We start from the raw sequence: 26,680 nt of genomic DNA on the forward strand, positions 1-26,680 counted from the left end.
TTTATCCCGGTTTTTATCTTAAAAAGTGGTAAATTTAGAAAATGTTAATATTATCGCCTATGGCAGGATAAAAGTACCGTTTTCCCTACAATAATATGATCTGTCGTTTAATTAGCCGTAATACCGTGTGTAACACAAACCTTTCTTCGAAAAAAATGTATGTACTAAATCAGAAATATGACAGTTGTATTCCTTGTCTGCTAGCCGACAAAGTCTTCAGTTTGATTTTGTCAGTGTAATGAACTTTTCATCTTTTTTTTTAATTTACTTTGAAGTCGTAATTTATGTGTTACACTTTTCATTATTTATCATATAAGTGACATAAAATGTTTATGATTTATGTAATGAATAAGTATCTCACAATTTCAATCCCAGCGGTATTTGAAGAATGAAAAAGAAATGTATAGCATTCAATTTTAACTTTAAGCGTAATATAGATGTATTAGTGGTCCATATAGTGTAACGAATATAAATGTATGATGTTTCTGTATCTGTCAGCGTGATGTTCATTTTGATGTAAACGTTTGAAGTTAATGACCAAAACATATACCCGAATTGGTTCTAAGTTAAACCTACATTTAAAAAAAATGATTGAATTTCATTAAAATGACATAAGCTATAAATAGTAAAGTGATAAGTTAATTCATCGCGATGATTGACATTTAATATGAATAGAAGGATTGTTGTTATGGCGGATTTAAGGATGATACTGTAAAAAGAGATTATGAAATTCTATACATTTTGTACTTTTGATAAAGTAAGAAGAAAGTTTAGTTGTATTGAACATTTAAAAGCGACATAACATTCCAGATGTCTACTTTATGGCTTATTCTGTTAATAGTGTGTGTAAGCGGTAAACTATTTTCAACCAGAGTATGTATATGTTTTATATTAGACAGTAGTATGTATAAATGTTTGTATGCGCGTGTGTGTGTGTGTGTGTTGTGTACTGTTGTACAGAATTATTGTTATATTATCTTTACCTTTTCAAACATCTAAACATAACTAGAAGAAACAGGCACAATCTTTGTTTTATAACTTTACCTACATATTTGCTTGACTATAGCACTGATATAAAGTTTTATTATGGAGGTTCTAATGTAATTTGGAAACTCAAAACCTTGTATACGTGAAAAATAGTATCACAATTTAGTCCTATAGACCATTCTCATCAGCAGCGTGTGTCAAATAGGACAGCCCACATATTGTAATATCAGTATTAGTAGTAATAATGATGATGTTTAACATTGGATGGCAAATAATATATGCAAATCAAAGGCGAAATCTTGTTTATTGTGAACGCTGCTTTTAACTTGATATGCACGCTGATTCAGATTTAAAATTATACGCCGTTTACACTGGCAACGAAATTGAATCGATCTTTATTTGAATCCATCTTAAAAAGACCAGTTTGCGTTTACATTGCACAAGCAAGATCAATCTTATTCAATCCAGTGCTTTTTCACTACAACATAAAAAGAACCGATCTGACCTTTATTTTCATATCTAAATATAAGACCCCGTTTGTCGCGATCGATCCAAGCGTTACCACCAAACAAAAGATTGACTCAAATAAGATCGATCTTTTTAGAACCACCTGAGCTGGCATGTCAGTTAACTGCTAGTAGTCTGTTGTTATTTATGTATTTATGTATTATTGTTATTTTGTTAATTTTCTTTGGTTACATCTTCTGACATCAGACTCTGACTTTTCTTGAACTGAATTGTAATGTGCGTATTGTTATGCGTTTACTTTTCTAAATTGGCTAAATGTATAGGAGAGGGTTGAGATATCACAAACATGTTTAAACCCTCCGCATTTTTGCGCCTGTCCCAAGTCAGGAGCCTCTGGCCTTTGTTAGTCTTATTTTAATTTTAGTTTCTTGTGTACAATTTGGAAATTAGTATGGCGTTCATTACCACTGAACTAGTATATATTTGTTTAGGGGTCAGCTGAAGAACGCCTCCGGTTGCGGGAATTGCTCGCTACATTGAAGACCTGTTGCTGACCTTCTGCTGTTGTTTTTTCTATGGTCGGGTTGTTGTCTCTTTGACACATTCCCCATTTCCATTCTCAATTTTATCTAGATGTAGACTTTTTCAATCCGATTGAAGATCGATCTGACCCGTTTACACTGGACCAAAAATCGATTTAAAAAAGATCGATCTTTTTTGTCAGTGTAAACGGGGTATAATTACTCGAGGATTAAACTGAAGACCTCCATAGCTCGATGCGAGCACCCTACCATAAGACCACTGAAGCGATAAAAGACGGCAATGTCAATAGTTTAGTTAAGATAACTGTACAAAATGATAAACGCTGTTTCCCTTTTTTCACATAAATGTTGTGTCATGAAGTAAATAGCATATCATTGTTTTCCATTATGTTAGATAGGTCGTTGATAATTTAACTGGAAAAGCAAGTTTTCCTCAAAAAAAATTCTGTTATCAAAATGTTTGCAAAACTATATCCTGGTATACAAAGGTCAGAGATATTATGAAAATATTTGACGATCCACTATCTAATTTAAATAATTTCTTTTGTGTAAATTTAGGTTAACATAACACGTTTTAAAATACAAATATAATTAAGATTATGTAATGAAAAAGTTTAAAATCCTAGGGCAAAGGATTAGTTATCATATTACTTTAATTATAATCAGTTGTGACTCCATTTTCAGTTGTACATAATTGTTAGTGCGTGTTTTTTTTTTCTATTTCAGACATACATAAAACTAAATATATTTATCATGCAAACCATGTATTGGTTTGTTCTACTGTCATTTAAGAATGAGGAAATGCTAAAAAAAAACTCCGGGTTCATTCATATTGTAGTTAGTGCGTTCATACTTTCGACAACATAATCATGATTCAGTTGTAATTTAGATATTTGTTAAACAAGAGGGGTTGATAGAATAATTGCAAATTATCCGAAATTATTGTAATAACCAATAGAGATAAAAGGTTTTCCTGACATACATATCACGTTTTAAACCTATTATTTCGCCGAACAACAATAAGTTTGATTTTTTTTTTACATTTATTAGATTTACACTTGTCAGAAATATTCAATGAAAATTACGAAATAGACGAAACACGCGCCTAGTGCAAATACAAAATGTCAATCTTTGTATCCTAGTATCTATGATGAGTTTATTTACAACGAGTTCCGTGAATATTCGAAGAGGAGACTCACAATGTATGATACATGGTTAACTTCATATTATCTTACTATCTATTGTAAAAGTCGTATGGAACGAGTGACTGGTGTAAAATAATGATAATCCAATTCTTGAACCAATGCATACATATATCATAAACTTAGATTTTATCATTTTTACCCATCAAATTGTATTATCGGAAATAAATATTTCAACTGGGCAATGCAAAAATATGAACTATAATTAATGGTCGTGTTTCGAAATCGAAGATTACATGTATACATGCAAGAACAACCAGACACAAGTTGGTTCCTTTTTCCTTTTTCGATATTCAAATTTTGAAAAATATAACAAGTCCAAACTAAATTTTTTTTTGCTTCAAAATTTTTTTTCCTCAAAATTTTTTTTTCCTCAAAATTTTTTTTCCTCAAAATTTTTTTTTCCTCAAAATTTTTTTCCTCAAATTTTTTTTTTTCTCAAATTTTTTTTTTCCTCAAATTTTTTTTCATCAAATATTTTTTTCCTCAAAATTTTTTTTTTCTCAATTTTTTTTTCCTCAAATTTTTTTTCCTCAAAATTTTTTTTTCTTCAAATTTTTTTTTCCTCAAAATTTTTTTTTTCTCAAATTTTTTTTCCTCAAAATTTTTTTTCCTCAAATTTTTTTTCTCAAATTTTTTTTTTCCTCATTTTTTTTCGTTTCCTTATTCAATTTCTTTTTCCTTATTCGATTTTCATTTCCTTTTTCATATTCATTTCCTTTTTCGGTTTCTATTCCCTGAATCGGATTCTATTTCCTTATTGGGTTTCTATTTCCTTATTCGGTTTCGATTTCCTTATTCGGTTTCTAGTTCCTTATTCGATTTTCATTTCCTTATTCGGTTTCTTTTTCCTTTTTCAATATTCATTTCCTTTTTCATTTCTATTTCCTTATTCGGTTCTTGTTTCCTTATTTGATTTCTTTTTCCTTATTCAATTTTCATTTCCTTATTCGGTTTCTATTTCCTTATTGGATTTTCATTTCCTTATTCAATTTCCATTTCCTTATACGGTTTCTTTTTCCTTTTTCAATATTCATTTCCTTTTTCGGTTTCTATTTCCTTATTCAGTTTCTATTTCCTTATTCGGTTTCTATTTCCTTATTCGGTTTCTTTTTCCTTATTCGGTTTCTTTTTCCTTTTTCAATATTCATTTCCTTTTTCGGTTTCTATTTCCTTATTTAGTTTCTATTTCCTTATTGGATTTTCATTTCCTTATTCGATTTCCATTTCCTTATTCGATTTCCATTTCCTTATTCGGTTTCTTTTCCCTTTTTCAATATTCATTTCCTTTTTCGGTTTCTATTTCCTTATTCGGTTTCTATTTCCTTATTGGATTTTCATTTCCTTATTCGATTTCCATTTCCTTATTCGATTTCCATTTCCTTATTCGGTTTCTTTTTCCTTTTTCAATATTCATTTCCTTTTTCGGTTTCTATTTCCTTATTCGGTTTCTATTTCCTTATTGGATTTTCATTTCCTTATTCGATTTCCATTTCCTTATTCGGTTTCTTTTTCCTTTTTCAATATTCATTTCCTTTTTCGGTTTCTATTTCCTTATTCGGTTTCTATTTCCTTATTGGATTTTCATTTCCTTATTCAATTTCCATTTCCTTATACGGTTTCTTTTTCCTTTTTCAATATTCATTTCCTTTTTCGGTTTCTATTTCCTTATTCAGTTTCTATTTCCTTATTCGGTTTCTATTTCCTTATTCGGTTTCTTTTTCCTTATTCCGTTTCTTTTTCCTTTTTCTATATTCATTTCCTTTTTCGGTTTCTATTTCCTTATTTAGTTTCTATTTCCTTATTGGGTTTCTATTTCCTTATTCGGTTTCAATTTCCTTATTCGGTTTCTAGTTCCTTATTCGATTTCCATTTCCTTATTCGGTTTCTTTTCCCTTTTTCAATATTCATTTCCTTTTTCGGTTTCTATTTCCTTATTCGGTTTCTATTTCCTTATTGGATTTTCATTTCCTTAATCGATTTCCATTTCCTTATTCGATTTCCATTTCCTTATTCGGTTTCTTTTTCCTTTTTCACTATTCATTTCCTTTTTCGGTTTCTATTTCCTTATTCGGTTTCTATTTCCTTATCGGATTTTCATTTCCTTATTCGATTTCCATTTCCTTATTCGGTTTCTTTTTCCTTTTTCAATATTCATTTCCTTTTTCGGTTTCTATTTCCTTATTGGATTTTCATTTCCTTATTCAATTTCCATTTCCTTATACGGTTTCTTTTTCCTTTTTCAATATTCATTTCCTTTTTCGGTTTCTATTTCCTTATTCAGTTTTTATTTCCTTATTTGGTTTCTATTTCCTTATTCGGTTTCTTTTTCCTTATTCGGTTTCTTTTTCCTTTTTCAATATTCATTTCCTTTTTCGGTTTCTATTTCCTTATTCGATTTCCATTTCCTTATTCGGTTTCTTTTTCCTTTTTCAATATTCATTTCCGTTTTCGGTTTCTATTTCCTTATTCAGTTTCTATTTCTTTATTCGATTTCTATTTCCTTATTCGGTTTCTTTTTCCTTATTCGGTTTCTATTTCCTTATTGGATTTTCATTTCCTTATTCGATTTCCATTTCCTTATTCGATTTCCATTTCCTTATTCGGTTTCTTTTTCCTTTTTCAATATTCATTTCCTTTTTCGGTTTCTATTTCCTTATTCGGTTTCTATTTCCTTATTGGATTTTCATTTCCTTATTCGATTTCCATTTCCTTATTCGGTTTCTTTTTCCTTTTTCAATATTCATTTCCTTTTTCGGTTTCTATTTCCTTATTCGGTTTCTATTTCCTTATTGGATTTTCATTTCCTTATTCGATTTCCATTTCCTTATTCGGTTTCTTTTTCCTTTTTAAATATTCATTTCCTTTTTCGGTTTCTATTTCCCTATTCGGTTTCTATTTCCTTATTGGATTTTCATTTCCTTATTCGATTTCCATTTCCTTATGCGGTTTCTTTTTCCTTTTTCAATATTCATTTCCTTTTTCGGTTTCTATTTCCTTATTCAGTTTCTATTTCCTTATTCGGTTTCTATTTCCTTATTCGGTTTCTTTTTCCTTATTCGGTTTCTTTTTCCTTTTTTTAATATTCATTTCCTTTTTCGGTTTCTATTTCCTTATTTAGTTTCTATTTCCTTATTGGGTTTCTATTTCCTTATTCGGTTTCAATTTCCTTATTCGGTTTCCATATTCGGTTTCTTTTTCCTTTTTCAATATTCATTTCCTTTTTCGGTTTCTATTTCCTTATTCGGTTTCTATTTCCTTATTGGATTTTCATTTCCTTATTCGATTTCCATTTCCTTATTCGATTTCCATTTCCTTATTCGGTTTCTTTTTCCTTTTTCAATATTCATTTCCTTTTTCGTTTCTATTTCCTTATTTGGTTTCTATTTCCTTATTGGATTTTCATTTCCTTATTCGATTTCCATTTCCTTATTCGGTTTCTTTTTCCTTTTTCAATATTCATTTCCTTTTTCGGTTTCTATTTCCTTATTCGGTTTCTATTTCCTTATTGGATTTTCATTTCCTTATTCAATTTCCATTTCCTTATACGGTTTCTTTTTCCTTTTTCAATATTCATTTCCTTTCTCGGTTTCTATTTCCTTGTTCAGTTTCTATTTCCTTATTCGGTTTCTATTTCCTTATTCGGTTTCTTTTTCCTTATTCGGTTTCTAGTTCCTTATTCGATTTTCATTTCCTTATTCGGTTTCTTTTTCCTTTTTCAATATTCATTTCCTTTTTCGGTTTCTATTTCCTTATTCGGTTTCTATTTCCTTATTGGATTTTCATTTCCTTATTCAATTTCCATTTCCTTATACGGTTTCTTTTTCCTTTTTCAATATTCATTTCCTTTCTCGGTTTCTATTTCCTTGTTCAGTTTCTATTTCCTTATTCGGTTTCTATTTCCTTATTCGGTTTCTTTTTCCTTATTCGGTTTCTTTTTCCTTTTTCAATATTCATTTCCTTTTTCGGTTTCTATTTCCTTATTTAGTTTCTTTTTCCTTATTGGGTTTTTATTTCCTTATTCGGTTTCAATTTCCTTATTCGGGTTCTAGTTCCTTATTCGATTTTCATTTCCTTATTCGGTTTCTTTTTCCTTTTTAAATATTCATTTCCTTTTTCGGTTTCTATTTCCTTATTCGGTTTCTATTTCCTTATTGGATTTTCATTTCCTTATTCGATTTCCATTTCCTTATTCGATTTCCATTTCCTTATTCGGTTTCTTTTTCCTTTTTCAATATTCATTTCCTTTTTCAATATTCATTTCCTTTTTCAATATTCAATTCCTTTTTCGGTTTCTATTTCCTTATTCGGTTTCTATTTCCTTATTGGATTTTCATTTTGGTCTCATTGGCAATCATAACACATCTTTTTCATATGTATTTGCTTACTATTTATATGGATCTATGTATATTACTTTATGGTGGATCGTCAGTATCATTAGTAAAACTTTTTGTCAAAATGTCGAATTGTTTTTTTTAGTAATGAAAATGCCTGACATGATGCTTGGGGCTAGATGAGCTAGAAAGAGAACTTATGTGTTGTGGTTTTTTCTTCAATTCTTTGATAATATTTCCTCCAAAGCTTGTCAAAGCAAAAAGGAGTTTTTACTAATGTGAAAATGATATCGTGAAAAGATCCTTTGTCAGCATGCTTCAAAGACTCATAACTGTTCTTAGAGTAATCTGGTAGAATTCAAGCATGTAAAGTGGATATTATGAGCATCTAGTTAATGTGTCTAGATATCTAAAAAGTTATAATATTCAATACAAAAATGGTAGTGCAAAATTATTCTCTTTTTATTTTTTTGGTTATAATATATGGACACAAATATAAGTGGTCCGTGTAACACTTATCAATTCAAAGTTTTAAAAAGTTTTGAAATTTTAGATTTTTGGAATTTTGATCAAAGTTTTAAAATATCAAAATTTCAAATTATGTTAAAGTTTTGAAATTTTGAAATTTTAACCAAATTATTAAATTATCAAAATTCTAAATATCGTTTATAAATTTGATATTTTAGAAACTTGATCAAACTTTTAAAATACTAAACCTACAGTGCAATTTTGATTATTTCACTTTTTGAAAGTTTAATTTTTTAAATGTTTGCTTAAAATATCAAAAATATAAAGGGGCGACAAGAGGGGTACCTGTAATCACTGATGTAAACACGGCTCTTCTTAGTTATAAATAAATAGGATGAAATATATCAAATCATTCTTAATAACAAAATAAATAATGAAAAGAAGAAGTCGGGTTTTTTTTATGAAACATATTAGACGTGGGATAACAGTATCCTGAAATTTTAAGGTTGTGCATCTATCAAAAAAAAAAAATTAAACCTATTTAAACCGGAATCAACTACGTTGATTTAAATCTCTTATATAAGGTTAGCGTTTGAGATAAATAATTCAAAGGGCGCAAGTTCCATAGCAGGAAAGTCGCCTCCCAAAACATCATTATAATAATAATAAATAATTCAAAGCTATTTTGTGTTCCCAGTGCCCAACATTTAGAAGTATCAGTGAAAAATGACCAACTCGCAGTAAACCATATAGTATTATTCGCTTTTTTGACGTTTCTGATGAAGGTAGATCCAGAAAAAGCGCTTCGGTGGGCTGGCATCCAGCTCCAGACCTCAATTAAACTAATTGAAAGGTTTTATATGTCCTCATTATGCACACTCTCTCCCTGTTGCATTTATTGCTAATTTGTTCCGGAACATCCATGAAATATTTGTCACTGGCAACATAAAAAAATCGATAATTCAGTGAAATAGGTTGTTTACATACAAATTACGAAGAAGCGTAAGATTCAACTTCCGAGGACAAAGTTGCCCTTATAATTATAGATGGATTTAAATATGTTTTAACTTCACTTTGGTCAAACACTTCTTTAATTGTTTCGTTCTTATTTTGCTTGAATTTCAAATTTCAGTTTCAGCGTTCCGTATGTGAATTCTTTACTTCAAATTCAGCGTTTAACATTGTACTGGTTTTTCGAGAGCGACATTGGTGTACGGCCAAAAATGGAAAAAATCCATCATGCAGCTGACAGTGTGGCTTCTCTTTGCACGCCCCGTTCTGACTGGGTGTACATGTGAACTTTTAGTTTGCTAAAAGTCGATTGTCGTACGATAACTTCAAAATACCCAAATAACAAAATGCAAATACGGGACAGTAATATCCTTTAATACAAAAATATTTATTCCTTTTGTTTACTATAATAAAACAGTGGTTGATTTAGAACCTATAATGGAGCTACGTGTATGATAACCAGTCAGGCCAAACGTTGATTTTAAGGTAGCAACCATGTAACTTTAAAAGTGGGGTGAGGTTGTTTTTCCGAAGCGCTAACAATTTTATTAAGTTTTTCATCGCCATTAATCAACTTGTCTGGTTCAAAATTTAACACTAAAAGGCATGAATAATTTTTCCTCTTCTGGCACAGGATATTATATCATCAAATTAGGGATCAGAATATTTTAATGTACCATTATCGAAGCCCCTAGTGGTAGTCTCAAGTAAAAAACAGGGACTATCTAGATATTGGATCCCCAGAAGATTACCATTTATCGCTGATAAAAACTTTTGAACACAATTTTCAACTTTCAAAATGTCGACACCTACAACTGGATAGATGGGTGCTTAATGTAGTACAGCGGCAACTATTACATAAACATGAATGCAAGTTGGATGCTTAATGTAGTACAGTGGTAATTATTACATAAATATGAATGCTCGTGAAAATAATGTTTATGGTATACGTTTATATATGATATGAAAGGTTTCAACTTTTACAAAACCAGAGCTATACGTTGGATTTAAAAGTTTACTTTATTTGGCCTTTTCAATTTTATTTGACTTTATTTGCCTCTTTAACTTAATTTGGTTCGAGTGTCAATGATAAGTCTTTTGTAAACGAAACGCGCGTCTGGCGCAAAAACCGGCAAAATTTATATTCCAGTATCCATCTATGATGAGTTTTTGTAGATACCTTGTAACAGTATCTTGGCTCCAATTTTTAACGTCTTAATTTCAACGTAAAAAAGATTATATTAAAAACCTCCCACACTGTGGACTAGCACAACCTTAAACCATGCATTCAGTATCATGAAGCGCTTTTTTTTATCGACCTCCTTACGGAACGCTTAAAGCTGAATATTTAGGACAAACAACTTAAGAACAGATAAAAACGTTTAAGATGATCTTTCATTCTGTACATGAAATGATTTATTGAATAGCCAACATGATTACAGAAAGTAAGAAGTCGTAAAGCAAACAGAAAAAAATGAAATACATCGTGTATTGGGCCATTTTTGGCTTAGAGTTTAGTAGAAAATGTATATACATGCTCAACATAACCATACTATTTGACCTACTGCGAGTTGTTCAGTTTTTACTGTTACTCATGTTTCTCCTAAAATATGGGTGCTAGAAAAACCAGCAGGTAAAATGGTCAATATCAGAGCCGTACGTCTGGTTTTAAATGAATTATCTTCTTTTAAGAAATATTAATTTTGTCATCCAATTTTTCACCGCTTTCAACTGTCCGTTTTATTTCATACATAAACTTTTAAAGTATCAGTATGTTTTTAATTCATATTGTTTCGTTTCGTTCCGCTTTTATTTCCTTTCGCTTTTTACAGGTATCCCTCTTATTGCCCCTTTTCTATTTTGATATTTTAAGTAAACATTTAAAAAATCAAACTTTCAAAAAGTGAGTTAATAAAAATTGCGCGTTAGGTTTGGTATTCTAAAAGTTTGATCAAGTTTCTAAAATATCAAATTTATAAACGATATTTAGAATTTTGATATTTTAATACTTTGGTTAAAATTTCAAAATTTCAAAACTTTAACACAATTTGAAATTTTGATATTTTAAAACTTTGATCAAAATTCCAAAAATCTAAAATTTTAAAACTTTTTAAAACTTTGAATTGATAAGTGTTACACGGACCATAAGTGATACCATTACAGTATTTGTTGTGGTATGAAAGTGTAGTAATTAACATTTACTGTAACAATGTTAGTGAGAGCCGTGGTGTAGTGGTTAGATCATCGAACTACTAACTTAAAGGTTCCTGGTTCGATTCCCGTTCGGGATGACAATTTCAGGGACTCAATTTTCTGCTCTCCCTTGACACCATTTGCGAGTATCGTTTTCTTAAGGAAACGATGATAGTCCGTCGCAAGGGGACGATAAATGGCTGACCCGTGATAAGAGAGAGCCATATCTCTTGCACGTTAAAGACACCCTTGTAGATTTCGAAAAAGAGTAGGCTAATGCCGCTACAAGGCAGCACTCTCACACGCAAAGTGGAAAGGGATTAATATAAGTTGCAAAACTTGTTTCCCAATCCTAACATATGTTAATTCACACAAATTAAGAAATAAACAAATAAATGAAAAAATATTGAACAGGTACAATGAAATATAATAGTTTTAGAAATCAATTAGGCCAGATAGGCCTAAATTTGTTCTTCTTCACATAATTGAATGACCATTTACACTCAGGTCCTAGTCTTTAGTAGGCAATACAGATGTATTACAACAACCTAGCATAATATTGCTTGAAGGGGGAGTAGCATTGTCCGGTTTTTTTTCTTCAATTTGATCAATAGACACATAATGTTTGGTTCAAATCGAAATAAAATTCTTTTTTTTATCTCCCTATTACATACTAGTACATTGTACATATAATGAATACTACTTTGACAAGTCCTTGTACATGAGAGTTGTATGTCAAATCTTTATTTCACAAAGAATGAATTGCACAGCAATGAACTCAGCTCAAAGCAAAGCACTTTAATGATACACTTAGACAGAGAGCTCAATCCAGTGATATACTTTGTACTACAGGTTCTTCAGGAACATCATCGACTAAAACCATATCTCACCAACATGACTTACTACATGGTTGGATCTGACAGAAAAAGACATGAATTTTATCATCGTATTTTAAGTATATATACACAGATTAAAACTTTCGCATTTGTGGCAAAAACATTCAGTATTTAGCAACTTTCAATCGCTTTATGCACAAATTAATATAGGTTGAGTGCTTCTCTTGTCGGCAATAAGAACATACCTCCACTTATTTTTAGTCAACTGATGAAGAAACATTCAAAACTATAAAATTTTATTTAAGACTTATCAGTGTCTATTTGCCATCGCCACTGAATCAATGATATATGTACACATCTATACATGTAAGACTAACATTAAAGTATATCCGACTAAAACTGACGTTCGGTCTTTACTTCATCCCAAAAAGCTCGCTATACTTTTCCTTTTTTGTCTTTTGTTCGAGCCTGTATATTGACCTCTAGATATCTTTCAATTACATCCAGTTTGTTGCGTGTTGATGTTTGATAGTTGTAAATATAAGGAAATAGTAACCGAATAAGGAAATGAAAATTGAATAAGGAAAAAGAAATCAAATAAGGAAACAGAAACCGAATAAGGAAAAAGAAACTGAATAAGGAAATAGAAACCGAATAAGGAAAAAGAAACCGAATAAGGAAATGAAAATCGAATAAGGAAATGGAAATCGAATAAGGAAATAGAAACTGTATAAGGAAATGAAAAAGAACGAATAAGGAAACGAAAAAAAAATTTGAAAAACTTTTTGAGAAAAAAAAATTTGAGGATAAAAAATTTGAGGAAAAAAAATTTTGAGAAAAAAATTTTGAAGGAAAAAAAATTTTGAAGCAAAAAATATTTTGTTTGGACTTGTAATATTTTTCAAAATTGAATATCGAAAAAGGAAAAAGGAACCGAATAAGGAAATGGGAATCGAATAAGGAAATGGAAATCGAATAAGGAAATGAAAATCCAATAAGGAAATAGAAACCGAATAAGGAAATAGAAATCGAAAAAGGAAATGAATATTGAAAAAGGAAAAAGAAACAGAATAAGGAAATGAAATTTGAATAAGGAAATAGAAATCGAATAAGGAAATGAAAATCCAATAAGGAAATAGAAACCGAATAAGGAAATGAAAATTGAATAAGGAAAAAGAAATCAAATAAGGAAACAGAAACCGAATTAGGAAAAAGAAACCGAATAAGGAAATAGAAACCGAATAAGGAAATAGAAACCGAATAAGGAAATAGAAACCGAAAAAGGAAATGAATATTGAAAAAGGAAAAAGAAACCGAATAAGGAAATGAAAATCGAATAAGGAACTAGAAACCGAATAAGGAAATCGAAACCGAATAAGGAAATAGAAACCCAATAAGGAAATAGAAACTAAATAAGGAAATAGAAACCGAAAAAGGAAATGAATATTGAAAAAGGAAAAAGAAACCGAATAAGGAAATGGAAATCGAATAAGGAAATGAAAATCCAATAAGGAAATAGAAACCGAATAAGGAAATAGAAATCGAAAAAGGAAATGAATATTGAAAAAGGAAAAAGAAACAGAATAAGGAAATGAAATTTGAACAAGGAAATAGAAATCGAATAAGGAAATGAAAATCCAATAAGGAAATAGAAACCGAATAAGGAAATGAAAATTGAATAAGGAAAAAGAAATCAAATAAGGAAACAGAAACCGAATTAGGAAAAAGAAACCGAATAAGGAAATAGAAACCGAATAAGGAAATAGAAACCGAATAAGGAAATAGAAACCGAAAAAGGAAATGAATATTGAAAAAGGAAAAAGAAACCGAATAAGGAAATGAAAATCGAATAAGGAACTAGAAACCGAATAAGGAAATCGAAACCGAATAAGGAAATAGAAACCCAATAAGGAAATAGAAACTAAATAAGGAAATAGAAACCGAAAAAGGAAATGAATATTGAAAAAGGAAAAAGAAACCGAATAAGGAAATGGAAATCGAATAAGGAAATGAAAATCCAATAAGGAAATAGAAACCGAATAAGGAAATAGAAACCGAAAAAGGAAATGAATATTGAAAAAGGAAAAAGAAACCGAATAAGGAAATGAAAATCGAATAAGGAACTAGAAACCGAATAAGGAAATAGAAACCGAATAAGGAAAAAGAAACCGAATAAGGAAATCGAAACCGAATAAGGAAATAGAAACCCAATAAGGAAATAGAAACTAAATACCGTAAACTAAATAAGGAAATAGAAACTGAAAAAGGAAATGAATATTGAAAAAGGAAAAAGAAACCGAATAAGGAAAAAGAAACCGAATAAGGAAATAGGAACTAAATAAGGAAATAGAAACTGAAAAAGGAAATGAATATTGAAAAAAGAAAAACAAACCGAATAAGGAAATGAAAATCGAATAAGGAACTAGAAACCGAATAAGGAAATCGAAACCGAATAAGGAAATAGAAACCCAATAAGGAAATAGAAACTAAATAAGGAAATAGAAACTGAAAAAGGAAATGAATATTGAAAAAGGAAAAAGAAACTGAATAAGGAAAAAGAAACCGAATAAGGAAATAGAAACCGAATAAGGAAAAAGAAACCGAATAAGGAAATAGAAACTAAATAAGGAAATAGAAACTGAAAAAGGAAATGAATATTGAAAAAGGAAAAAGAAACCAAATAAGGAAATGAAATCGAATAAGGAACTAGAAACCGAATAAGGAAATCGAAACCGAATAAGGAAATAGAAACCCAATAAGGAAATAGAAACTAAATACCGTAAACTAAATAAGGAAATAGAAACTGAAAAAGGAAATGAATATTGAAAAAGGGAAAAGAAACCGAATAAGGAAATGAAAATCGAATAAGGAACTAGAAACCGAATAAGGAAATTGAAACCGAATAAGGAAATAGAAACCCAATAAGGAAATAGAAACTAAATAAGGAAATAGAAACTGAAAAAGGAAATGAATATTGAAAAAGGAAAAAGAAACCAAATAAGGAAATGAAATCGAATAAGGAACTAGAAACCGAATAAGGAAATCGAAACCGAATAAGGAAATAGAAACCCAATAAGGAAATAGAAACTAAATACCGTAAACTAAATAAGGAAATAGAAACTGAAAAAGGAAATGAATATTGAAAAAGGAAAAAGAAACCGAATAAGGAAAAAGAAACCGAATAAGGAAATAGAAACCGAATAAGGAAAAAGAAACCGAATAAGGAAATAGAAATCGAATAGCGAAATAGAAACTGAATAAGGAAATAGAAACCGAAAACGGAAATGAATATTGAAAAAGGAAAAAGAAACCGTATAAGGAAATGGAAATTGAATAAGGAAATGAAAATCCAATAAGGAAATAGAAACCGAATAAGGAAATGAAAATTGAATAAGGAAAAAGAAATCAAATAAGGAAACAGAAACCGAATAAGGAAATAGAAACGAAAAAGGAAATGAATATTGAAAAAGGAATAAGAAACCGAATAAGGAAATGAAAATCGAATAAGGAACTAGAAACCAAATAAGGAAATCGAAACCGAATAAGGAAATAGAAACCCAATAAGGAAATAGAATCCGATTCAGGGAATAGAAACCGAAAAAGGAAATGAATATGAAAAAGGAAATGAAAATCGAATAAGGAAAAAGAAATTGAATAAGGAAACGAAAAAAAATGAGGAAAAAAAAAATTTGAGAAAAAAAATTTGAGGAAAAAAAATTTTGAGGAAAAAAAATTTGAGAAAAAAAAAAATTTGAGGAAAAAAAATTTTGAGGAAAAAAAATTTCAGGAAAAAAAAAATGAGAAAAAAAAAATTTTGAGGAAAAAAAAATTTGAGGAAAAAAAAATTTGAGAAAAAAAAAAATTTGAGGAAAAAAAATTTGAGGAAAAAAAAAATTTGAGGAAAACAAATTTTGAGGAAAAAAAAATTTTGAGGAAAAAAAAATTTTAAGCAAAAAAAAATTTAGTTTGGACTTGTATTATTTTTCAAAATTGAATATCGAAATAGGAAAAAGGAACCGAATAAGGAAATGGAAATCGAATAAGGAAATGGAAATCGAATAAGGAAATGAAAATCCAATAAGGAAATAGAAACCGAATAAGGAAATAGAAATCGAAAAAGGAAATGAATATTGAAAAAGGAAAAAGAAACAGAATAAGGAAATGAAATTTGAATAAGGAAATAGAAATCGAATAAGGAAATGAAAATCCAATAAGGAAATAGAAACCGAATAAGGAAATGAAAATTGAATAAGGAAAAAGAAATCAAATAAGGAAACAGAAACCGAATTAGGAAAAAGAAACCGAATAAGGAAATCGAAACCGAATAAGGAAATGAAAATTGAATAAGGAAATAGAAATCGAATAAGGAAATGAAAATCCAATAAAGAAATAGAAACCGAATAAGGAAATGAAAATTGAATAAGGAAAAAGAAATCAAATAAGGAAACAGAATCCGAATTAGGAAAAAGAAACCGAAAAAGGAAATGAATATTGAAAAAGGAAAAAGAAACCGAATAAGGAAATGAAAATCCAATAAGGAAATAGAAACCGAATAAGGAAATAGAAACTGAAAAAGGAAATGAATATTGAAAAAGGAAAAAGAAACCGAATAAGGAAATGGAAATCGAATAAGGAAATGAAAATCCAATAAGGAAATAGAAACCAAATAAGGAAATAGAAACCGAATAAGGAAATAGAAACCGAAAAAGGAAATGAATATTGAAAAAGGAAAAAGAAACCGAATAAGGAAATGAAAATCGAATAAGGAACTAGAAACCCAATAAGGAAATCGAAACCGAATAAGGAAATAGAAACCCAATAAGGAAATAGAAACTAAATAAGGAAATAGAAACTGAAAAAGGAAATGAATATTGAAAAAGGAAAAAGAAACCGAATAAGGAAAAAGAAACCGAATAAGGAAATAGAAACCGAATAAGGAAAAAGAAACCGAATAAGGAAATAGAAACTAAATAAGGAAATAGAAACTGAAAAAGGAAATGAATATTGAAAAAGGAAAAAGAAACCGAATAAGGAAATGAAATCGAATAAGGAACTAGAAACCGAATAAGGAAATCGAAACCGAATAAGGAAATAGAAACCCAATAAGGAAATAGAAACTAAATACCGTAAACTAAATAAGGAAATAGAAACTGAAAAAGGAAATGAATATTGAAAAAGGAAAAAGAAACCAAATAAGGAAAAAGAAACCGAATAAGGAAATAGAAACCGAATAAGGAAAAAGAAACCGAATAAGGAAATAGAAATCGAATAAGGAAATAGAAACTGAATAAGGAAATAGAAACCGAAAACGGAAATGAATATTGAAAAAAGAAAAAGAAACCGTATAAGGAAATGGAAATTGAATAAGGAATTGAAAATCCAATAAGGAAATAGAAACCGAATAAGGAAATGAAAATTGAATAAGGAAAAAGAAATCAAATAAGGAAACAGAAACCGAATAAGGAAATAGAAACGAAAAAGGAAATGAATATTGAATAAGGAAATCGAAACCGAATAAGGAAATAGAAACCCAATAAGGAAATAGAATCCGATTCAGGGAATAGAAACCGAAAAAGGAAATGAATATGAAAAAGGAAATGAAAATCGAATAAGGAAAAAGAAATTGAATAAGGAAACGAAAAAAAATGATGAAAAAAAAATTTGAGAAAAAAAATTTGAGGAAAAAAAATTTTGAGGAAAAAAAATTTGAGGAAAAAAAAAATGAGAAAAAAAAAATTTTGAGGAAAAAAAAATTTGAGGAAAAAAAAAATTTGAGAAAAAAAAAATTTGAGGAAAAAAATTTTGAGGAAAAAAAAATTTTGAGGAAAAAAAAATTTGAGGAAAAAAATTTTTTGAGGAAAAACAATTTTGAAGCAAAAAAAATTTAGTTTGGACTTGTAATATTTTTCAAAATTTGAATATCGAAAAAGGAAAAAGGAAAAAGGAACCAACTTGTGTCTGGTGCAAGAACAATAAGAACAATAAGATATATACCGTTTATTTGGATGACGGAGTGATGTTTACGTTTGTTAATAGACTCTGCAAATCTTGCTTTTGCTAGGAGCAAACAGTAAAAAAAGAAGTAGATTTCTACGGAAGCCCATAGGGGACCTAAAAAAAATATCGATATATTTATTTCGTTATCTCGATATAATTACATATAATTGCAATTTTTGTCTCGCCTGCGACGAAAGTTGCAGTATGCGAGACATAAGTATTACTATCAGGTGGGGTAAACTATTTGTTTAAAGCTTTATATTTCAGAAGCCAGAAGACCTGTATGCTTCATATCTTGTATGCATAAACCTTATGGTACGAAGTTTCCGTCTGTCATATGTCCTTTGTCCCTGATCTCATTTTCATGGTTCAGCGACTGCTTGAAAAAAAGGGGAGGGTTGGGATCCCGCTAAATTGTTTAACTCCGCCACATTCTGTATGTATGTGCCTGTCCCAAGTCAGGGGCCTGTAATTCAGTGGTTGTCGTTTGTTGCTGTGTAACATATTTGTTTTTCGTTCATTTTTTTGTACATTAAGTAGGCCGTTAGTTTTCTAGTTTGAATTATTTTACATTTGTGATTTCGGGGCCTTTTATAGCTGACTATGCGGTATGGGCTTTGTTCATTGTTGAAGGCCGTACGGTGACCTATAGCTGTTAATTTCTGAGTCATTTGGTCTCTTGTGGTGAGTTGTCTCATTGGCAATCATACCACATCTTCTTTTTTTATATTTATTTGTTGGTTTGTGTTTTGTTGCACCTAATCTGAAGAATCACATGAGCCTCAGCCAATGCCATCATCATGCATCCGTCTTCCGTCCATTAACCGTTAAGTTTTAAAATCTTCTTTGGAACCACTATGGTTATTCTGGCATATAGTGTTACCCTTGTCCGTCCTCCCGTTCGTACGTACGTCCACCAGGGGACTTTGAACATTCTGTTTGGTCGATTTTCAAGAGTTTTCTATAAATACTGCATTGATTTGATTGAATCTAATTATAAGTTAATATGTTCTTACCAAAGTCCTTAACAAGTGTTGTTACTTATTGAGCGGATCCGAAATTCAAACTTTCTGGCCATTAGGCGGAGGTCAAAATTTGCATTGAAACCCTATGGAAAACCACATTTGCATCTCCCTTTTTCAGAATCACTAATCAGAATCGAACCAAACTTGATATAGGTGTTCACTATATAGGTCCTGTTGCTACTTTGTAGTGGATTCGTTAAACAAGAGGGCACACGCTGAAATGTCTCGCCTGCTTTACTAACCATGATTGGTTTAATGTTGATAGTCCTGAAGATAAAGTTTCACTACAAGTATCAAATATATAAACTTAAAATTATCATTGATCCATGAAAATGAGATCAAGGTCATATAAAACAAGACAGACAGACATGTTCACCTTACAATCATTCCATCCATCAAATAAAGTTGACCTATTGCTTAGAGTATCTAAGAAGGAGACTTAAACATGAAAACTAAACACTAACCAATGAACCATGAAATTGAGGTCAAGGCCAGATGAACCCTGCCAGACTGACATGTACACCTTACAATCATTCCATACACCAAACATAGTTGACTTATTGCTTATAGTATACAAGAAAAAGACCAAACCATGAAGACTTAACATTGACCAATGAACCATGAAAATGAGGTCAAGGACAAATGACACCTGCCAGACAGACATGTACACCTTACAATCATCCCATACACCAAATATAGTTGACCTATTGCTTATAGTATTAGAAAACAGACCAAAACACAAAAACTTAACATTGATCAATGAACCGTGAAAATGGGGTCAAGGTCAGATGAAACCTGCCAGACTGACATGTACCCCTTACAATCATTCCATACACCACATATGGGTGACCTACTGCTTATAGTACTCGAGAAACGGACCTAATCACATAACTTTAACCTTGATCACTGATCCATATAAAGGGGTCGAGGTCAGGTGAAACTTGTCTGACAGACTTGAAGACGTTGCAATGAACCCATATACCAAATATGGTTATTCTATTACTCAAAATAATTGAGAAATTCATATGACAAAAAAGTGTTGTTTTTTTCAAGCAGTCGCTGAACCATGGAAATGAGGTCAGGGACAAAGGACATATGACAGACGGAAACTTCGTAACATAAGGAATATGCATACAAGATATGAAGCATACAGGTCTTCTGGCTTCTGAAATATAAAGCTTTAAACAAATAGTTTACGCCACCTGATAGTAATACCTATGTCTCGCATACTGCAACTTTCGTCGCAGGCGAGACAAAAATTACAATTATATGTAATTATATCGAGATAACGAAATAAATATATCGATATAACGATTTAAATATCGAGATAACGAGATAACGAAATAAATATATCGAGATAACGATGAAATTATATCGAGATAACGAAATAAATATATCGATATAACGATTTAAATATCGAGATAACGATATAATTATATCGAGATAACGAAATAAATAATTTTCGAGATAACGATATAAATATATCGAGATAACGATTTAATAATATCGAAATAACGATTTAATTATATCGAAATAACGATATAAATATTGAGATAACGAAATAATTTTATTTTTTTGTAGGTCCCCTATGGGCTTCCGTAGATTTCTTCTTAATTTGGACAAGTTAAAGAATTTTCCTCAGAAAAGTTTATGTATATAAGTTTTATAATAAAAATAAGCCATTTGCAACATTATTTATATTTAATTTGAAGTTTCATATTACTTAAAAGTACTGAATATTGAATACCATATGGTATTTTACTCGAAAATATTTTAAATATTTAAATAACTGTTTATCAGAAAAGGGGGAGAAGATGTGTATAATTTTACCAAAAGTCGAAAACAACACCATTTACCAAGATTAAAAGAACTTTTATATATTTACCATTGAAACTATTGTTTTATAACACAGGAAATTCTTTCATAGACAAACTATATACGACCCCATATGATTTCATACTTGTATCCTCCACTGTATACTGACAAATATGGGTAATTCCAATCTAGAATTGATGACTGGATTTTACCTTTTCTCATTATCAACTTTCTCTTTCTCAGCAGTAACATATACTCTGGCTCATCGAAAGGCGTTTATATAACTTATTATATATTTTACTCGTATGTATGTTTACATTATACCGACTCAATTTATCGTCGTGTTATCTGCATATGCAAAACATTCTCCCGCAGAGATATGATGATAAACGACCGAAATCGATTGAATCAAGGTTTCAGGTGAACAATACGAATTAATTGACCAATACTTTGTGTACTAGTTTGAGTCTCAACTGAAAAGAGACATGTTTCGCAGTATTTAATCAAGTCGTCTGACCAGAATGTATCCTAAGTAAAGGCAACAATAGTCTATCGTTGTTCTCTATTTTGACATATTTTTAGTGTGGACTTGTATGGAAGATGATGCCGTATTGGAAATACGTTTTCTCTTTCGTCGCATCCGGCATTTCTCTGTTAGGACTTCCGACTGTTTCCGAATTTCATGGGCTTTTTATTTTAATTTGAATATTCCCTCTTGATTTTACGAGATTTGAAGAGCGGTAATACACTTTTTCCTGTACTTTAATATGTGTTCAGAAGAGATAATTAAAAATAAAGAACTTTAAGGCTATGATGCAAAAAAAAAATCAACTGACATATTATATCACTTTTTTGAACTACGATAGTATCTTCAGAAGAAAAAAAAATATTTAAATTGTAAGAAATGTTTGTGTTGTTAGTTTTACGTCCGAAATGGAAGTTCAATTATTTTTTACGTTTTACATATGTTGCAGACTCATTCAATCAACGATTTAAGAAAGAAAATTCACGAAATCAGTCTACAAGATTCCCCAAAACCACTCATATCTCATTTAAAGGTAAGAACAATTAAACATTACATGTAAATTATATTGATAAACTTTCAATTTTAAAACCAGAACAATTATGTTGGGCGTAAAGAAGAAAAAATATGGACCAGTAAATTTCGTTATGTACCTAAGATAAAGGAAATTGGTTTGGAAGTTAATGAAATTAAGAACGCTAAGTTGGAAAGGTTAAATACATGCTCATTGAAAATGAATTATTTGTAGACCATACTTTGAAAGGTTGAATAAAGTTAAACTCCCAAAAAATTACCGAATTCCACAAAAAAGTCAAAACGGAAAGCTCTTAATCCAATGGCAAAACCAAAAGCTCAAACTCTAAAAACGTATTCATACCAACTGTCATATTCCTGACTTGGTACATGCATTTTATTATGTAAAAAATGTGAATCAAACTTGGTTTTATAGCTAGCTAAACCTCTTACTTGTATAGCAGCCTTATAAAATTCAATTATATTGACAACGATTTGTGAACAAAACAAACAGACATAAAAGGTAAATATGTCAAATGGGGTACAACATTCAACATTGTGTTATAATTCTAACTATAAAATCTAACAAATATATTACAAAAATTCATATTTATTTTCATTATTTAACACGACATTCTCTACCAACAAACGAGCAGCACTTTCGTGAATAGTTTATGTCTCTCAGTTGAAACGATATCAAGAGATTGCGGTTCTAATCATAATGTCCCCGGTAAAGGGTTGTTGTTAACAATGAGTCTATTTAAACAGGTATTCAAATGGTAAAGTGGAAATGGAAATCATTTTCTGTATGGGGCGAAAGATGCCAGAGGCTTAACAATTTCATATGTCGAAAATTGACAGACAATGTGGCTTAAAAAAACAAAACAATGATCAATCAATATTTCAAAAGACAACAAACAAAATTAAAGACGAAAGTTTAACTTTAGTTTTCGTAAATTCCTGCACCATGATGTAATTTCTGTTTCATAAACGACTTAGCATAAGTTTTACATATTGAAACAAATATCAAATCGTCTTTGTATTATGGTTTCTAAATACAATGGTTAAATAATTATTTCATTGAGACCTTTCTTTTATTTCTTTTCGAAAAAAGAAAATACCCTTTTCATTCTAGTTTCAAAAGTAGTCAATGTATTAGTATGACTGCCTGTTTAGTATCACAACTGTTACTCTTGAAACGTGATATACAAGCAATATGAGATCGTAATAACGATAGCGATTTAAAATTTGAAAAGTTTCTCTGATTGTTTTGTTATACTTATAATTATAAATGATAGAAGATGTGGAAATTACATCAATGAGACAGCCATTAGACGATATAAATATCCAAATACATATATATAAAGCATCATACGGTCTATAACAAAAGACTGGTGTAAAGACTATGTTAATCTCTTTATCAACCAAGTATACAATTACTACCCAATAACTAAAATTAAAATGATCTGTTACCAAACCTTATTTTCTGACAACATAGATAGTTTTCTATCGATAACGTCTATACAAATGTAGGTGTCACGTAATGTAAAAGCATTACTACATTTTTGTTAAATTTAAAATAGTTGCTGGGATGCTTGTTATGACATGCAAGTATCAACTAAACAAAATACACCATGCTTGTCGATAAAAACAAAATATGTAAATATTTTAGTGCAACTTGCATGTGCCCAATATTTCTCACTTTCATGTGTCAAAAAATGTATGTGTGGTTATTTTTCTATTATAGAAAATGAGTTTATGCCACCTTCGCAGCAGATCAATCTCCATAAATATCCATAAGTTTTAAAAGACACTAATTATTTAAATCTCGAAAACAATTATTTTTTAGGTAGTAAAACTTAGAATTAAATGCTAAATAGGATAGTCCTTCATTTGTTAGAACACTTACTATTTTACTATTATTTCAGAGAATATTGTTGAAAGCAAGATTAAACATGTTAGACGAAAGAAACCATGAAGCAGATTCAAAATTGGAAAATAAGGTATCTTAGGTTATCTTTACACTTCCGTTCATTATATAAAATAAAAAGAACATCCATGATTATCAAAACCTAAGAAACCCGACTATATAAAGTGGTCCTATCTTCTCTGCCAGTATATTAATTGTGACTTAGGATAATGGTAACTGTTTAAAAAGACAACAACGATGTATAATAACAATTTTTATTGTACACACACATACACACAAAAAAATCAAGGATACCAGGCGTATAAATTAGCTTTTCAAAAATTAATGACTTCAGATGCAGAATCACACAGTGTTTAAAACTGAACAGATCTTATAAGATGAGTTTGAATGTCTCTCTGGTATATATATTTTGTTCCTCTTATAATAGTTATCAAAAGTACCAGGATTATAATTGTATACGCCAGACGCGCGTTTCGTCTACATAAGACTCATCAGTGACGCTCAGATCAAAACAGTTAAAAAGCCAAATAAATACAAAGTTGAAGCTATATCTATATTTGTGAAGCTACAAAAATAAAATAACAAATAAGTTTAATAAAAAAAGAAAATTTTTTTTTTATGCGGCTGAAGCACTTTTCCGGATTTACCTTCATCAGAAACGGTAATACTAAGCATACGGGGATACAAGGTCAAAATATATAGAACACTTGTATACGAGTCATTTCCAGCTCGAAAGGATTCTTTATCTCAGTCCACACTAAAACAATCTTCATGCATATATGTATAATTTGAAGACTTTTTACCGTCGACTTGGTTTAAAATTCCACTTTGAAGAATCATGTTTGATCGACACCGAAACCAAGATGAAATACATTGAACGTTTTTAGACCATCAAATCAGGAAGACAGTCGAAATTTTCTACAGTTAGCTCTATCTGATGAATATTATTTTAGTTGGAAAAGCCCTTTGAGATTTTTGGATATGAATATTCTTCAACTTCGTTCTTTGTTTTGCTTTATACAGTTTGTTTTCTATTCGGACATCACTAATATGTCTTAAGAAGAGAAAACGTAATTTAGAACCCTATCCTAGTGTTCTTGATATAATAAAGGGGATAACATGCTTTCAGTAACTGGGACATTAAGCTGTGTCATGTTTAAACGCAATCCTTGTTGTTGCATTTTTCCGACACAACTCCCATCAATCGCTTTTCCATTGCATTTTTAAGCTTTTGGTTCTTTCTGTTGATTCGAATTCCAAGCCCTTGTAATGAATTAAATCAGTCCGTTAGTTTCCTCATTTGATTTTTTCTACATTTATTATTGCGGGGCCTTTTATAGCTAATTATGCGGTATGGGTATTGTTCATTGTTAAAGGCCGTATGATGACTTATAGTTGTTTACTTCTTTTGAGTCCCTCGTTAAAATTGTCTCATAAGAAATCATACTTCTTCTTCTTAGTTATCGCATTTGTTGTACATTAAGAACTTAGATTGGCGGAACATATGCTTTGTGCATTCAACTATAAGGATTCCTTAAAATACCAAAGTCAAAAATTACTTTTTTGCTCTAATTTGAATCTTATGGACTTTCCTCTGAGGTTTTTTTTTCGTGATTTTACTTTTCACACTTATATAAAAAGTAAAATCACAAAAATGATGAACACCGAAGAAAATTAAATCGGAAAGTCCCTAATCACATGGCAAAATTAAATGACGAATGGACTACAACTTTTATATTCCTGACTTGGTACAGGCATTTTCAAATGTAGAAAATGGTGGATTGAACCTAGTTTTCTAGCGCTAAACCTCTCACTTGTACGACAGTTTCATCAAATCCCGTTATATATACAACGATGCGTGAACAAAACAGACATCCTAAATGAAATAGTCAAAATATTGGTACAGCAGTCATCACTGTATAACAAACTTAAAATCGATTTGAATACGTACTTTTCTAATGTATAATCGTGATCACCTCTTTGTTACATGTATCTTCTATTTTTTCTTGTGGAGGCTGAATGATTGAAGTTACATTTTAGAGGGAATTTCATACTTTTTAAAACCATTTACAGTAGATATCTTTGTTGCCTTTTTTTTAGGTGAATCGAGGAAGTAATGCGTATTACAACTGTGGAGAAGATGGATGTAAAGAAAAACCCAAAATTAGAAGGGGTCCATTTGGTTGTCATAAAAAAGGTTGCGTTGGGTAAAATGTGTTATCCTAGAGAACGAAGAAGAAATTGCTTTTGATAAAAAAAAAAAAAAAAATTACAAGACTTACATACGGACAATTATCAAAACTATGAATTGTCATGTTTCCACATAATTTATGATTATTAATGTATACACTTGTTAAACCTTGTCAATTTAATTTTCTGTCCAAGTAAATTGAAATGTAAAAGTGTTATAACGTTATTAATGTTACAAACATTGTCTTATCAATTATAAACATAAAATTTAATTTTGAATGTTATATGTCTTTTGGTTGGCTGAAATTGTTTTGTTTACCAGCTCATGGACATTGTTTTGTTATGTTACCGTGACGTCATGAATTTGATTTTCTCATCATGTTTTATTCCTTAAAAATCAAATTAAGAATTGAATTAAAAAAAATACTGTTAATTTCTTTTTGCCTACTAGTATTCAAAATAACTGAAAGTTATGAACAATTTAAACTAATACGCTACGCGGGTTATTGTATGTACATCAAATGTTTTGATGTTGCTTCTTCATAGACAGAAACTTATTGCAGTCATTCCTAAAATGCACTGAAAGTAAACATGTAACCAATTTCATCACATGACATCTAGTCCAGTCAAACTAAGATTTACCCTC

The 26,680-nt window shown here is 30.1% G+C and overlaps 1 protein-coding gene across 2 annotated transcripts; it reads left to right on the forward strand.

The window, feature by feature from the left end:
* Positions 1-470: 470 nt before the first annotated feature.
* LOC134712225 (uncharacterized) lies at positions 471-26,425 on the forward strand. Of its 2 annotated transcripts, none has more exons than XM_063573568.1 (4): positions 471-757; positions 21,853-21,936; positions 23,843-23,917; positions 25,945-26,425. In XM_063573568.1, the coding sequence occupies exons 1-4, from the start codon at positions 725-727 to the stop codon at positions 26,053-26,055; spliced, it is 303 nt and encodes a 100-aa protein (XP_063429638.1). In that variant the 5' UTR covers positions 471-724; the 3' UTR covers positions 26,056-26,425. The 2 variants fall into 2 exon arrangements, with proteins under 2 accessions (XP_063429638.1, XP_063429637.1); XM_063573567.1 differs by having other exon boundaries at positions 484-873; positions 25,945-26,412.
* The last annotated feature ends 255 nt before the right edge of the window (positions 26,426-26,680 follow it).

This window comes from Mytilus trossulus, chromosome 3 (assembly GCF_036588685.1).
Source record: "Mytilus trossulus isolate FHL-02 chromosome 3, PNRI_Mtr1.1.1.hap1, whole genome shotgun sequence".
In the NCBI taxonomy this organism is placed as follows: domain Eukaryota; kingdom Metazoa; phylum Mollusca; class Bivalvia; order Mytilida; family Mytilidae; genus Mytilus; species Mytilus trossulus.